This window comes from Typopeltis vanoorti, chromosome 11 (assembly GCF_054136105.1).
Source record: "Typopeltis vanoorti isolate ZY-2024b chromosome 11, IOZ_Tvanoo_1.0, whole genome shotgun sequence".
Classification (NCBI taxonomy): Eukaryota; Metazoa; Arthropoda; class Arachnida; order Uropygi; family Thelyphonidae; genus Typopeltis; species Typopeltis vanoorti.
In genome coordinates, this window is record NC_143559.1 from 92,429,595 (window position 1) to 92,445,239 (window position 15,645).

Here is a 15,645-nt window from a genome sequence, read left to right on the forward strand (position 1 = left end):
ATTACCGTAACTATCGTTCGCAACAAATAGCTTTCCTGTACTTGTCACTGGATTGGATTGGATTTAAATCTTTATATTTGAAATGTCTGCTAAAATAACGAAATATCAACCTTTTTCTAAACCAAGTTAGAACAGCGGTATTTTTGTACTTTAACTTCATAGATATTGTACTCTGAAGATTATTCGGGTAATGATCATACCTGACATACGGAAAACAAGAGCAAATGCGTTAACATTGTGCGTTTAAGTGAATTTCTAATGGGATTCAGGGTGATTTTCCGATCATCGACTATTATTTGTGTTGCTGGTGCAGGTCACTGTTTCTGATTATTTTTATGAAAATGCGTAAGTCGTTAGTCAGTATGCAATCGGATAGACTGAATTTAAGAAGAGATAGCATACGAGATTTTAAAAGAATAACAAAATATAGTATTATGCTATTCTTCTTGCAGATTAAGCGCTATCTAGACTAGAGTGGTGCCTGGTTCATCGTAATTGGATTACTGATTGATGATGCGTTTGATTGACAAGAGCTAGGTCGGAGTGCCATCTAGGATGCGAAGAACATTTATCAGGATATTTCAACTAAAGGTGGTTTACCATAATACGAAATTTGTTTTTGTGCTTATTCCTTTTTAGTTTTACAATTTATTGAAAGTTTTATATATTTATTTTTTTTTTCAATTAATATATTGATATGTGTACAAATTCAAGCTTCTTCACTCTATTCACTGAATATATCGCAGTTGCTCATTACAAATTCAGTTTTCCTAACCTTTCATCTTTTATGATCAGGAATATCAACATATATAAGTATGTTTACCCTAAATGCTCTTAAGAAAGCATAAATACTATGCAAATGAAATCAAATATCCTAAATAATACAGGGAGCCCGATATATTTTTTAAGGGTAGTTGAAAAAAAAATTAAATATATAAAACTTTAAATAAATTGTAAAACGAAAAAGGAATAATCGCAAAAATAAATTTCGTATTATGGTAAACCATAATACGAAAGAGACCTAGGTTCCTTAAAGGTTTCTGGAACACATAGATCTCTCACCTGAATTCCATGGATGATCTTTAGGATGTGTTGGGAGATTACGCATCAAAACAGTTGCAATTACTTTCATGGTTATATATATAAACACTTTAAATAATAATTTAATTAATTATAATTTATAATTCTTTCATATATAAGGATTTTTTTTCTTTCATATAATATATAATGTGTGTGTTTTCCCATTGTCTGATTAATATATTGCATTAATAAAATAATATATATCAGGTTGCGTATAAATTAAATATCATATTAAATATTATTATTAAAATTAGAAATTTTCCCTTCGTGTAATTTAAAATAAAACGATTATATTTAAAATAAAAAAATTATATTTTTCTACTAAAATGATATACGGTATTTTATTATGATTAAATGATTGTTTTTTCATACCAAATAAATTGAAATGCCTAAAATTATGAAAGATAAAAGAAACATTTAAACATTTAATTTTCGAATGAAATATATAAATTAAGATTAAAAAATAGTCCCTTCAAGCCAGTAAAACGGTAATTTGGAAACAAAATAAAAAAAAACCAAAACGGTAATTTTATTATATACTAACTTTAGTTTAATTAATATAAGGTGTATTAGAAGTATATAATTTAAATTAATAAGATAATATTAAAATTCAAATTTTATTTAAATATAACATTATTAATTTAGGATAAAAAGTATTTTATAGGGAAAAGAATGAATATTTGATATAAGACAGCGCAAGTAGCCTATGATTTAAAATTTCATTGACTCGTTAAATTGTTGTTACGCTAAGCTCTCTGATTGTGGTGCATTTCCCAGGCAGAATAGCGCACAGTTTCAATCGACCAGTCCCCTGTTTGGTACTGAGTTTCTCTGCGTCTCTATGGCCGACGGCAAAGAGATCAATAAATCAATCAACAGGCAAGAGATCTCCAACCACCTACGTTAAATAAGACGAGCTCCCACGTTGTCACTAAAATCACTGCTCAAACCGGACGTTACCATCAAAGACATTCACAGAAGATCAAACTTATCGCACAACCGGAGTATCGAACGCTTGCAGAGATGGAAATAAATCAGAATTCCAATTCGATCTCTGTAGAAGGGGAATGAGTCAGTTGACATGCACGAAGAACTAAAAAGGTGAAGGGGAAGGAAGCATTTCTCTCATGAAAATGTAATAAGGAGAAACAGTAAATACATTTTTATTATGCACGACTAAGAAAGGCTTTTGAATCATTGATCACAAACAGGACATAAAAGAGATTTGTGTGTTTATTCCATTTACGATTTCCGCATTGTTTGAGCCAATTAAAATTTGAAGCGATGGAAAATTGGAAACGCTTTCACTGATCTCTACAGGCCTTCTCCGTGATGCCCATGAAACCGTGGCTTACCGAACGTCATACGCGGAGAAGATGATAAAATACTTATGAAGTATTAGGAGATTACTGTTAAGAATACGATACATTTATAGAATGTACCATCCATGTAAGGGGGGGGGTTACTCCATCTGAGACATTAATTATAATATTTAGGTGTTTTACATTAAATGAAATTTAATCATAGAAGCTTATGATTTGAAAAGCGTTTCCAAGACGATATACATTATGACGTCACATTAGACTATTCCCAATTTAGGCATGGGGGGGGGGAGCCACTTTTAGACACAATATACATCATTAATAATTTTATAGAAAACGATGCAGACTCTATGGCGGGTTGTAAGTTGGTTTAACTTCGCATCTTAGAGTCTTAAGAGTTTCAAAACGCCAACGTTTGATGAAAATTCTATTGTCGAATTGTGAAATATACAGAATAACGGTGTATATTTGTTGTTAATAATCTGTAGAGTTAATTTATATCTGGGCTCAATGAATGATTTGTAGATCTTTTACAAGTGTGTGTGTGTGTGTGTGTGTGTGAGAGAGAGAGAGAGAGAGAGAGAGAGAGAGAGAGAGAGAGAGAGAGAAAATGGAGGAGAGGAAAACTCATTTACTTCGAGTACAGAAGGTCTATCAACAATTGAAGAAATCTTCATTCTATATCTCGCCACCAAACTTCACAGAAGACAGGAAGAATTAAAACGTTAAGCGATAGATCATACAGTATTTCTAGCAAATGGATATAAGCCCAAAACGATCAACATCATCTAAACACCTTCAGGCAACAACAAATTAGCAGGAATAAAAAGATGAGGTACTACATCCAAAAAATGACATAAAAACAGCTTTTACAATACAATCTGAGATCTAGGAGTTCAAGATTCCTACATCCTCTTAAACTACTTCATCCATCTACCTCATCCGGGCATCCGAATGAACAGACTTACACTCGGATGCCCGGCGAATGTCTGTTACCATCATCTTCATCATCACTAACCACGGGCTCACTGCCCGTTGGTGTCCCATGCCTTCTTTACTATCTTCTTCCACCTTTCTTTGTCCAGTGCACAGTTTCGCAGTTTCTGTACATCCATTCCACACCAGTCCTTTATGTCGTCTATCCATTCTCTGTATGGTCTACCGCTTCCGTTCACACCATAAACATTGGACACATCTCATTTGGACACATCTCATTCTGCAGATGTGTCCAAATAATTGCAGCTTCCGTTTTATAACCTTCTGCATTAGATTCTGCTTTGGTTGTATCTTCCGATAGAGCTCTTCATTTGTGATTTTATGTACCCATCCTATTCTTAGAATCTTCCTGTAACAAGTTCTTTCAAATGCCAAAATTCTTTTTCTTGATTCCTTATTTATTACTACGTTTCAGATCCATACTGTACACAGCTAAAGATGCATCTGTCGCACTCTACAAGTGCGATGAAAATACTTAGTGATATTGGGTACCCTCTGTCTAGTTGAATGGTTTAGAGCAACCTCTGGTTGTTCTAAACCATTTCCCCAAATCATCACCTATTCTAACTGCTGCAACTGCACTGTTGTAGACATCTCTTAATATAGCTATTAGTTTTCTATCAATTCCATAGGATTGTAGCACTGCTAATGTCGCTTTCTGGTTGATACTGTCAAATGCCTTTTGAAAATCAACAAAGCAGTTATCAAAGTGTGTAACTCCAACTATGAAATTCGAAGGTGGAAATATGATTTCCTGTTTGGCCTCGGACCTCTGTGATGCCACGAACATTGAACTCCTAAACATTCTGGCCTAAACATTCTGGACAATGCAATTCGTCCTACTTTGTGGCTTTTTTATGGAACTAACAATTGTCTCTTTCAGCAAGACAATGTACTGTGTCATAATATATGTTTCTCATACTATAGTGTTCGTTTGCTTCTTTCCATGTATTGTATGATCTTCATATTTGTCATCATTATTATCGTCAAATTCCTGATGTGTACTACATGAGAAAGTTGCACCATTACTAACTTTCGATCAACAGTTTTCCTCTACATCAGTCTGTAAAGATTCCAATATTATTAGATCTTACATTTCTGCACTTTTTGCTGAATCAATCCATCTACATCTTGGTCTTCCTCAGGGTATTTTTCCTGCCAACCTTGCAGAGCACACTTGTTTTGCTAATCTTTTCTCGCCCATTCTGTTTAAGTGACCATACCACCTGAGATTAGCTCTGCTAACGCATTCCTGGATGCTGACATTGTCAGGTTCTTTCGTAATACCCTCAATTTTAATATGATTCTACCATTGATACATCTATTCCCTCCACTTATATTTCTCATAACTCTGATATCTGCGATCCGCAGTCTTTAATAAAATGTTTTACTTCTGATCCAGCTCTCAGATCCATAAGTTAAAATTGGTTTGAACACCGTCTTATATACAGCTAATTGAGTGTTTTGGCTAATTTCTCTCTTATTCCATATGAATTTATTCAGTTGACTTCCTACCATACCAGCTTTGTTGATTCTATTGTCTATTTCCATATTTAATTTACCATCTTCACTAAAAATTGTGCCTAAGTAGCTGAAATGTTTTACTTGTTCCACGGGTTCTCCATTCACAACGCAGTTGATATTTTCAACATTTTGGTCTATATTCATAATTTTAGTCTTTTTATTGCTGATTTTCGTGCTAACTTATTACAACAGTTATTCAATTTAGTCAGGGAATTTTGCAGACTTGTACTGGATTTATTTAGAAGTATAACATTATCTGCATAAAGGAACTAAAGAGCTAAGATCAACAATACCAATTTTGATATCAGATTTAATGCCACTTTGCTTCATAATATACTTTATACTTGTGAATATTTGAAATTGTCCCTGGTTACGGATTATATAAATGAAAGAAAGTGGATATTTATTCCCAGGTATCTTTGTATGGTAATCTGTAAACCTGCAATTTGCCTGTCTAGATGGCCAAGAAGTGATTCATAAATAACGGTTTGTCTATTATGCGAATAATTAATAGGATATTTTTAAAAAATATTTCTGTCTGTCTAATCAGATATGTGTCCCCTATTCGCGAAAGAAAAATCCTGTGTCGATATGTTTACCTCGACGTGTAGACTACGTAATTAAATACATTTATGCAATTATTTGAGTAGCTGATATCGTTAATTCATGTGTGTGTGTGTGTGGAAGTTTTAGTCCCTAAGATGGCGCTTTTGTCACCAGAAGTTGAGTGTTATTATTGAGTTCAGCGACACCTTTTGTTCCTGAATGTGGTACAATCCTTTGTGCTTCTAATCTGTATCAGTATTAATGAAACAACCTTTTGTCTCGAAAACTCGCCCAGGTTATTGTGTTGGTTGTTTTTCTTTTTTTTTTGCCTCCCCTCTCCTGTCCTTTATTCAATCATAGATTCTCGTCTCGTTTATCGAATTCAATTCAAAGCTCGCTCGAAAGTTCTCCTTTTAATTAACTTATCAATGTATTGTTTACCCATCCGGTAAATGCTCTGAAGTTCCTTTGAAATTCTTTCGGTAAAGAAGGATCTGTTTACAGCCGAAAGAATTATACAAGGAGAGTGTGTGTTCTTTTAGGAATAAATTCAATATCTTTACTGAGGTTTGTTTTATTAAGCAATTTGCTGTATAAAATTTCATATGCATGCGATGCGAATCATCCGTTGCTAGGCAACGCATGGTAATCGACTGAGTTTTATTGTTGAGCTGAACGAATGCTCGCTGAGATGCAGATTACAAGCATTGTTTATCGTGTATTGTTAACGTATGGATAGCTTATCCAATTAGGGATAATTTCAAATACCATTTTATGGCATATTTCAGGAAAATTCTGTTAGTAGCTATGAAATAGCAAAAAAAAAAATTTTTTTTTCATCATAATTTTCAAAGTATTGCATTCAGAGAGACGAAATACCGAACTACAATGTGGAATTTTATATATTCTTCCAGTCCTGCATAATTAGTTTATGCAGGACTGGAAGAATATATAAAAATTATTTCACTATCGCAATTCACTCACACCATTCGAAAAAGACCGCAAAATCAACCCCCAACTTGATAAAAAGAGATAGAATTCTAAGCGATAAAAAAGAAGGTAATAGGAAAAAAGGATACATGTTAACAATAATGAGCTTAGCAGATCATTGATTTACCTGTCCCCTTAAGGCAGTTCGAACAATGGCTGGCCAATTAAAATTGATCGGAATGTAGAATAAAGTGATTTTTCTTATACATCGTATATTTATTACGTTCGATCCAATGGTATTGGATAAATAAAAAAATTAAACACCACATTCGTTAAGGGAAGTTAATAAACTGGTTGAATAAAACCATTAAATTATAGTTAAATAATACAGAATCTTTTAAATCTTAATGATTTTACTCCATCAGCAGTTATTTGATATCCACAGTAATGCTCTCTTCTCTGGAGTGATAATATTCCAATATTAGGAGTAGGCACCTTCGAGTAGTGGAACAACCTAAACTTAGGTTTATTTTTGTTATATAGAATGAGCTGTACAGGTGATAATCAGTGTCTTGGATGGAGGAAATCAAGTTTTTTGAAATATGAAGATAATATAAACGTGATGTGTTTGTTACAGGAAACGCTAAAGGTGTAAAATAACCCAAGAAGAGAAATGTGTTTCAAGTTGATCCATTTGTCTTCATTTATTTTAAAAAGCAAGGCACAGAAGTAATAAAAATTAATTAAGCACGTTCTTTGACTTATACATGGGAGTCAAGCATACTCCTTTCCAAATCAAACTGCCTTTGTATTGGAATAAGTCATTGAGCATTTTCATTACGATATTCTTACTCAAATTTTGGAGCTTTCGAATGATTCAGTTTCAGTTTGTTTGTTTTTTCTTAATACATTTTAATTCACTTTAATTATGTGAATTAGTTGCTATATACAAAATATATATAGATGGGGACTCCTCTGGTTTCTGAATAACTGCCGGGAGTTCATTAGGCTGGGTTGAGTAGGGTCGTTTGGAATTAAGAATAAAGCAACTGTCTATGGAGCAAAGCGGGTATGTTGCATGTGTTCTTTTGACTGGTCGTGTGTTTTGTTGGAAAAATGATTACTGACTAGTTCATAATATCACGGAAACGTCTTTCGCATTTAGGTCATGACTAGCTATACCTCGAAGTAAAAGATGATTAATCATGATTTTCATATGTGAGATTTATCACTCACTAAGAACGCAAAAAACACTTGATTAGGATTATTGTAATACGACTCCAAGAGGTTCTACAGCAACTTCGTAAAGTGCATACAGTTCTCTGAAGAATCACTAACACTCTTCATTAACATTGCGTTGTCTCCTAAATTGAGCACAATTGCGAAATATTAATTTTTGTGTAAGATATTTGCATACTCTGGGAATAGCTCAATCGGGTCTGTAAATTTCCTTCATTCCATCTCTCGAGTATTCTGAAAAAAAAAGTTCACTAATTCAGAAAAACATTGGGCTACGTCATTCTGAAGCATGAAATAACTTAAGAGAGAGAGAGAGAGAGGATGGAGGGTTACAAGAATTATCCAAATGCACTTTATAACATTGCAATGGAAGAGTGGTCCATAAATCTACATGTTGGAATCACAATGCTGACCTCCACAGGTGAAGTTTAGCAACAGGGTCCTCTGTTGTTACACTGTCGTGTCGTAACTGAGTTACACTTCCGTTAGCTAAATAAACAACGTACGGGATATCGGAACATCTCTACCGGACACGTGAGAAGTGGGAACCAAGAACACTCAGAATTAAATCCCTATTCTGAGTTGATTCGCCCTCACTAGCAGGACTAAGGCATGAAACCGGAGAATTGAAGTCAGCTACAGTATTACCATCACGCGGGGTGGAAGCACTGCACACTGGCACTGATGGACATGGTAGATAACATTGTTGTATATCACATGCATGGAGACAATATACATTTGTATTCGATAATTTTTATCCATCTGAAGTTAATCTTTAGTGCAGGCGGTTTATTCCGCTGGTTAGGAATGCATCTGTTGCTTCTTGAATTACACATTTGGATATGTTTTCATAAACAAAACGATGTCTATCATGTACTCCTAACCAAGAGACTAAGCGTTCTCAATCAGGTGGAAAAAGCAGATAAAAATATAAATAAATACAAGGATCCTCCTGGAGTATAATCAGAAATGATTACAGAATGCGATCTGGTCTCTATGGGTCAACATGGCTGTTAATCGCTTTTGATACCACTTAGAGTTAGTGAGCCAACAAAATTCTCAGGAGTGACGTACACACTGCTCGCTATTTGGTAGTTTTTTTTTGGTAAGTTATTTCTTTTTCTATGTCTCTTGATAGAATAAAATCGTTGGCTTCTTTCTTACATTGTTCGTGGAAAACGATGGTGACAACACCTTTCGTGTTTCTATGGTAACAAAAGACTCTGCTGGCTACTACTGAGTGGTAAATAGTAAATAATCAGAATGTGTTGTGGCAGTCGAATGTAAAAGTCCATGTGGTAGTCTGTTCTACCATGTGGTTAAACCATCATCATCATATATATATATATATATATATATATATATATATATATATATATATATATATATATAATAAGAAATAATAAAAATAAAATAAAATAAATAAAGAAATGAGAAAACATATATAATATATAAAAATATAAAATACCCATATAAAAAATAAGAACCTCACGTTTACAACAAACACCTTTCTAGAAAATAGATATCATTTCATTATCTCAAGACCAAGAATATTTTACTTGGGTTTGATGGGATGAATCAATCGACCGTGAGATGCGGTGACTGATTCATTCAATCCAATACCCTTGGAGGGTAATGGATGGCAATGCTGTAGCCAATGAAGTTCTAACTGAGGCTCGGCTATTGCTGTTACCCTCCTGCTATGATCAGAGCTTTAATTTAATTGCTCAATAACACCTTATCCCTACACAGTCCTCTACAGATAACGGGGAATATGAAAAGCATTCTTGCTTCGCCCCTTTAAGCCAGTCCTTATAAGGACTATAAGGACTATTTACTTGGGTTTGAACCAGAAAAACGGTAAGTTAATCGACCGTGAGATGTGGTGATTAAGATTAATACCCTTGGAGGGTAATGGATGGCAATGCTGTAGCCAATGAAGTTTTAACTGAGGCTCGGCTATTGTTGTTACCCTCCTGCCATGATCAGAGCTTTAATAGCGCAATAACACTTTATCCCTACACTGTCCTCTACAGATAACGGGGAAGATGAAAAGCATTCTTGCTTTGCCCTTTAAGCCAGTCCTTATAAGGATAAGGACTTTACTTGGGTGGCTTGGTTATGAAAATGCCAGTTCACTGTTTCAATGATGTGAACTAGTTGCTTATTTGCAAGATTTATGTTTTTCAAGTACTGTATTAATATTGTTTTTTTCTTTCTTTTTTTTTTTAATCGTGTGACAGGATAAGAATAGCTCCGACAGTGGCACAATACAAAAGTCTATGTGGTAGTCCTCTCTACCATGTGGTCAGACCATCATCATAATAATAAGAAATAATAACAATAAAATAAATTTCATATATTACATATTTTTATATAATATATAAAAATATAAAATATCCATGTAAAAAATAAAAACGTCAAGTTTCCAAGAAACACTTTGCTAGAAAATGGATATGATTTCATTATCTTAAGACCACGAAAATTTTACTTGGGTGGCTGGGATAAGAATAGCCCCACTGTGGCCCATGCATGTCGTACGAGGCGACTGAAATGGGCACCCACGAAGAGCAATGGATGGCAATGCTGTAGTCAATGAAGTTCTAACTGAGGCTCGGCTATTGCTGTTACCCTCTTGTCATGATCAGAGCTTATAGCCCTATATTACTCCATCCATGCATTTTCTTCTACAGATAACGGGGAATATGAAAAGCATTCTTGCTTCACTTATCTGGCCAAAAAAATAGCCAAACTAAAAAATTTGTTTGTAGTATATTCCAATGTGGAAAAGGTATAAAGCTCTATTTCCATGAAACCTCGATAAAATCCTCAGGGATGATCAAATGTGAAACCAGTATTCACTCCCTTTATTAGGATGAGATCGCTATTTCAATCCGTCAAATCTTGACACTGCCCATGAAGTTATTAATTTTATCTGAGACCTCCATGTAATCCTTCTTAAATACGATGAGCTTGTGTGGATGTTCCTTGTTTTCTTTGTCTACCTTTCATATAAAGAAAAATTTTATCAGACGATATCCTTTTACACCCATTCAGAGTTTATAAATCTCTATCATATCACTCTCTCTCTCTCTCTCTCTCTCTCTCTCTCTCCGTTTTCTTGTTACCAGTGTCTACAGTCTGCATAATTTCAATATGTCCTCATAATCTGCATTCCATCATCCCGATATCATCTTTGTAACTCTTCTTTGCACCCTTTCCACAGCATCCTCGTCGAACCTAAAAGAACAAAGCTGAGCACACTAGTGCAGTTGTGGTCCTATCAAGACCTTGTAAAGAGGAAAAACGACTTCCTTATCCCTACATATGAAGCTTCGCTTCAACATCGAAATTATACTCACAGTTTTATTTGCAATTTTTTGCTATGCGATCTTTGAACTTCAAATTCCTATTTACCGTAACTTCAAGATCTCTAGCCTCATCAGTTTCTTGTGGCACAACCCACTCCAATGGGACATGCCGATGGAAACTTCACCTCGCTAAAGTGCATACCTTTATACTAACTAACAGTGAAGTAACAATCATTATAATTTCCGACAATACTTCCAGCATATTCAATTAATTTTGAAAGGGCTGTATATCAGTAGCATCTTGGATGGTTCTGCGTTATTTTGCATCATCAGCAAACAATCTCCTGTCAGGTCTTTTCCAATATCATTAGTGAATAGATTGAACAATAATAGTGCATGGACTGATCCCTGCTGTCACCTTAAATCTGGCAGATTCACACACACACACACACACACACACACACACACACACACACACACACACACACACACACACACACACACACACACACACACACACACACACACACACACACACACACACACACACACACACACACACACACACGAACACACACACACAAAATTCTACTCTCTGATACATGTCTGTCCACTGATCCGAGCCAAATGTTTATATTCCAATCCTGTATTCTGCACTTTATGCAACAGACTTTATGTGGTATTCTATCAAATGTCTTAAGAAAGTTAACAATGTCAAAGTGCAATCATTCCCTGTATCTAATGCAGCTAAATACTGTTATAAATTATGTGCAAATTATTAAAACATGACTTCCCTTTAGTAAACCCATGCTGTTCTTTGCAAGGCATACCTTGCCTGTCAACCCATTTCTGTATGCCAACTCTTACCAACAGCTTGGAAATTTTTACCATAGATAGTGAGACGTCCGTAGATGACACATTGGTCCTTATAAGGACTGGCTTAAAGGGGCGGAGCAAGAATGCTTTTCATCTTCCTCGTTATCCGTAGAGGACAGTGCAGGGATAAGGTGTTATTAAGTTATTAAAGCTCTGATCATGGCAGGAGGGTAACAGCAATAGCCGAGCCTCAGTTAGAACTTCATTGGTCCTTATTAATGGTTATTAATATCCTCCATGGGTATTAATCACCAAATCTCACGGTCGATCTCCCATCCCCCTCAACACATTGATCTTTATAGTCCTTATAAGGACTGGCTTAAAGGGGCGAAGAAAGAATGCTTTTCATCTTCCCCGTTATCTTTAGAGGACAGTGTAGGGATAAGGTGTTATTGAGCTATTAAAGCTCTGATCATGGCAGGAGGGTAACAGCAATAGCCGAGCCTCAGTTAGAACTTCATTGAGGATGCGTAAGTAAAGCCAATCTCTAAAAATTCGGACGATCCCTAGACCACTCAATAGTGGCCGAAAGACCGTCCATCTCAGCGTTGGCTCCACTCAGCGATGGCCTTCCACCCACACACCACCATCGAGTAGAACCGCTCAAATTCCGAAGAAAAGCATTCACCGACAAAGCCCCTGAGCGGGCCGTGCCGAAGAACACTTTGCCCGGAGACTCAAACTTCACCAATGAGATACAATCGATGTTGTACGAATTTCAATTCTATGCTCGCAGTCGCAGTTTGATTTGAAGTACTGGCTGGTAGATGTCCGTTCAGTACAGTGAGTTTTGAAGTCCAGTGTTTTTATTAATTTTATTAAAAAAAAAACTTGTTCAGTTCTTCATCAAAAATATTATTATTTAGATTTTCCCTTTAAACATGGACAAGTGGCAAGAAAAACTTTATAAATTTAAATTTGATTCTAAATCTCAGGGAAAAAATTGCAGTGCATCGGTTAAGGAACGTACATAAACAAGCCATTGAAAGTGAAGATCTCAATGGCCCTTCCCACTCACAAGAAACCACTTCTGACACAAGTAATTCGGATAAAAGAGAAAGTGATGCTAATTGTGATTCAGGTTTACAAGGTTCTTCTAAAAAGATCAAAATTTCATATAAGCAAAAATTCAAAGAAGACTGGTTGGAGGATCCCATTCTTAAATCATGGACCAGTTCAGATAAAAGTAAAGGACAAACTCTTATTGTAAATTTTGTGATAAAAGCATTAATGGTAGCAAAAGTCTAATGATTTGTCATGCAAACATTCCAAAACACAAGGAATGTAGAATCTAAAAGAAGCACACCAGGTATAATGTCGTTGTTTAAATCCAGTTCCAAATACCATTCGGAAAAACAAATTAAAGAGGCAGAATTAAGATTATATGCATATATTGAAGAACACAATCTGCCTTTGAGGCTTATGGATACTCTTCCAACTCTATTGAAAACAATTGCCCCGAATAGTGAAATTGCTAAGCAAATACAGTGTGGATGCACTAAATGTAACTGTCTTATAAAAATATTTTGGTTGTAGATTCACTCAATGAAATCTCGAAAAAACTTCAAAATACTTATTCTTTAATTATTGATGAGTCAATTGACATTACAGCAAATAAATCTTTAGCAGTTGTGGTTCGTTACTCTGATGATTCCACAAAATCAGCAGAGGATTCGTTTTTAAATATCATTGATGTTAGTGACGAAACAAGTTCAGCTTTGCTTGAAGCTCTAATAGAATTATTAAACAAGCTGAAGGTGCCTCTTGCAAATTTATTAGGCTTTGTTGATGATAATGCTTCAGTTATGATGGGACAACATTCTGGCATTCAGGCTCGCCTTAACTCATTAAATGAACATTTATATGTTGTCGCCAGATGCATATGTCACAGCTTTAATTTATATGCAGCTGAAGCATGTAAGAAACAACCAAATTCATTAGAAGAACTATGTGCAGATATTTACAATTACATACAAAAGAAACCGAAAAGATTAATAGAATTTAAACAAATTCAGGAATTATCAAATTTAAAACCACATAATTTGCTGAGGTTGGGTAAAACTCGTTGGCTCTCAATGCATGATGTTGTGCAAAGAATAGTAGAACAACGGAATGCTTTGGTTTCATATTTTATCTTGACCGCAGTAGAAGATGGAATAAGCAAGCCAAATCAGTTTTAACTGCACTACAAAATCCCTTAATTAAGGCATATTTTCTCTTCTTAGCATTCATCCTACCAACAGTAGTAAATTTAGATTACCAAGGCGCTGAATATCGTCTTAATCTTATAATTTCATCAGTAAGAGATAAAATGAAAAGGATCGTGAAGTATTTCATGAAATCTCAATATAATCCAGCTGACAATAGTCAGTTTTTAGACATTGAAAATGTATATCTCGGGGCGAGAGTGGAAGCCCTTCTAATGAGTTTAGATAAGATTGAAGTTCCAGAAAGAGACATAAGACACTTCAAGGTGAAATGTTTGTCCTTCTATGTTGAGTTCTGTAGCCAAGTTTTCAAACGAATAAATTTCAAAGATCCTGTATGAAAAGGTTTAGCGATGCTGAATCCTGAAATGAGCAAATCAGACTTTTTACAGTAGAATGCCACTTGCTGTAAATTTTCCTAATGTTATTGAAGAATATAATTATGAAGACCTCGATAGAGAATGGCAACTGTTGAAGACCGTAGAAGCATTGGAAAAAAGGTCAAGAATTCATGGTTTTTTTGGAATAAAGTTTTTGAAATGAAAATTGCGGTAGGTGAAAAAAATGTTTACTAATTGAACAACATTAATTAAAGCTGTACTGTGCCTCTCTCATTCATCAGCAGCAACTGAAAGAATATTTTCAGCAGAGTAACAATAAATAAGAATAAAATTAGAAATCAACTAAAATCTCCCTTGATGAATGGACTCTTTTTGACAAAAGAAAAATTTAAACATTCATCAGCTACAGACTTGACTATTTCTGAAGAGTTAATTAATTTAGCACAATCTGTTAAAAAATAATGAATAAATACTTCCAGTGTTTTTCTTGCGAGTTAAGATTTAGTACCTTTTTCCTGCATAAGTTAGTACAACAGTTTTTTGCTGAGTGGCACCGTGCCCCAGAGTGAGTGCACAATCTAATGTAACGCTGGTACCATCAACCACGCAGAGAACGGGAAGAAAATATTAACCTTTTTAACATTTGCGTCGAATAGTAGCGAGTTACATCTGTTGGGAGTCTCCGTAGCTCAGTCGGTATAGACGATGACCTTTGGTCAGAAAGACTTGGATTCGCTTTCTGTCCATGACGTGAGGAACCTTCATGTGATCTCTTTTGACTAAAAGTGAGTTAGCCAGTCTCACACAGAGGTAGGAGCTTTTTCACCCGGAAACTCGGGTTTTTCGTCTCGTAGAACAGAGCAAACCGCCCATGAATATATATATATATATATAGAAAAGTTATTACGACCCAGCCTGATTGTAGGCCTGATTCGTCAGCTAAATCTGGTGCTTCCTTTAGTTCTTGGCATCATCAAACTCCCTACACAATTGATTAAATGTATCAATAATTAAATTGACTACATATGCGTTTTTGGAAAATATTCTTTTAGAAGTAGAATTTTAGTATCGAATATAATTTATTAATAATTGATTATAAGGATGATGTAATAGGACGAAATATTGGGTGCAAACACAATGATTTTTGAAAAGCATTTTTATGTGGCTGATGACGAAGATGATGATGCTCGAGTTATCTATGGACAGTCACGTCAAATCACTATTAATAAAGTGAAAACTCAAAACAATTCCTGATCGTAAACAAGGAAGCTAA

The 15,645-nt window shown here is 35.0% G+C and overlaps 1 protein-coding gene across 1 annotated transcript; it reads left to right on the plus strand.

The window, feature by feature from the left end:
* The first annotated feature begins 341 nt into the window (after positions 1–341).
* Positions 342–14,004, plus strand: LOC150101853 (zinc finger MYM-type protein 1-like). Its single transcript, XM_090399915.1, has 2 exons — positions 342–345; positions 13,361–14,004. The coding sequence occupies exons 1-2, from the start codon at positions 342–344 to the stop codon at positions 14,002–14,004; spliced, it is 648 nt and encodes a 215-aa protein (XP_090256041.1).
* Positions 14,005–15,645: the final 1,641 nt, after the last annotated feature.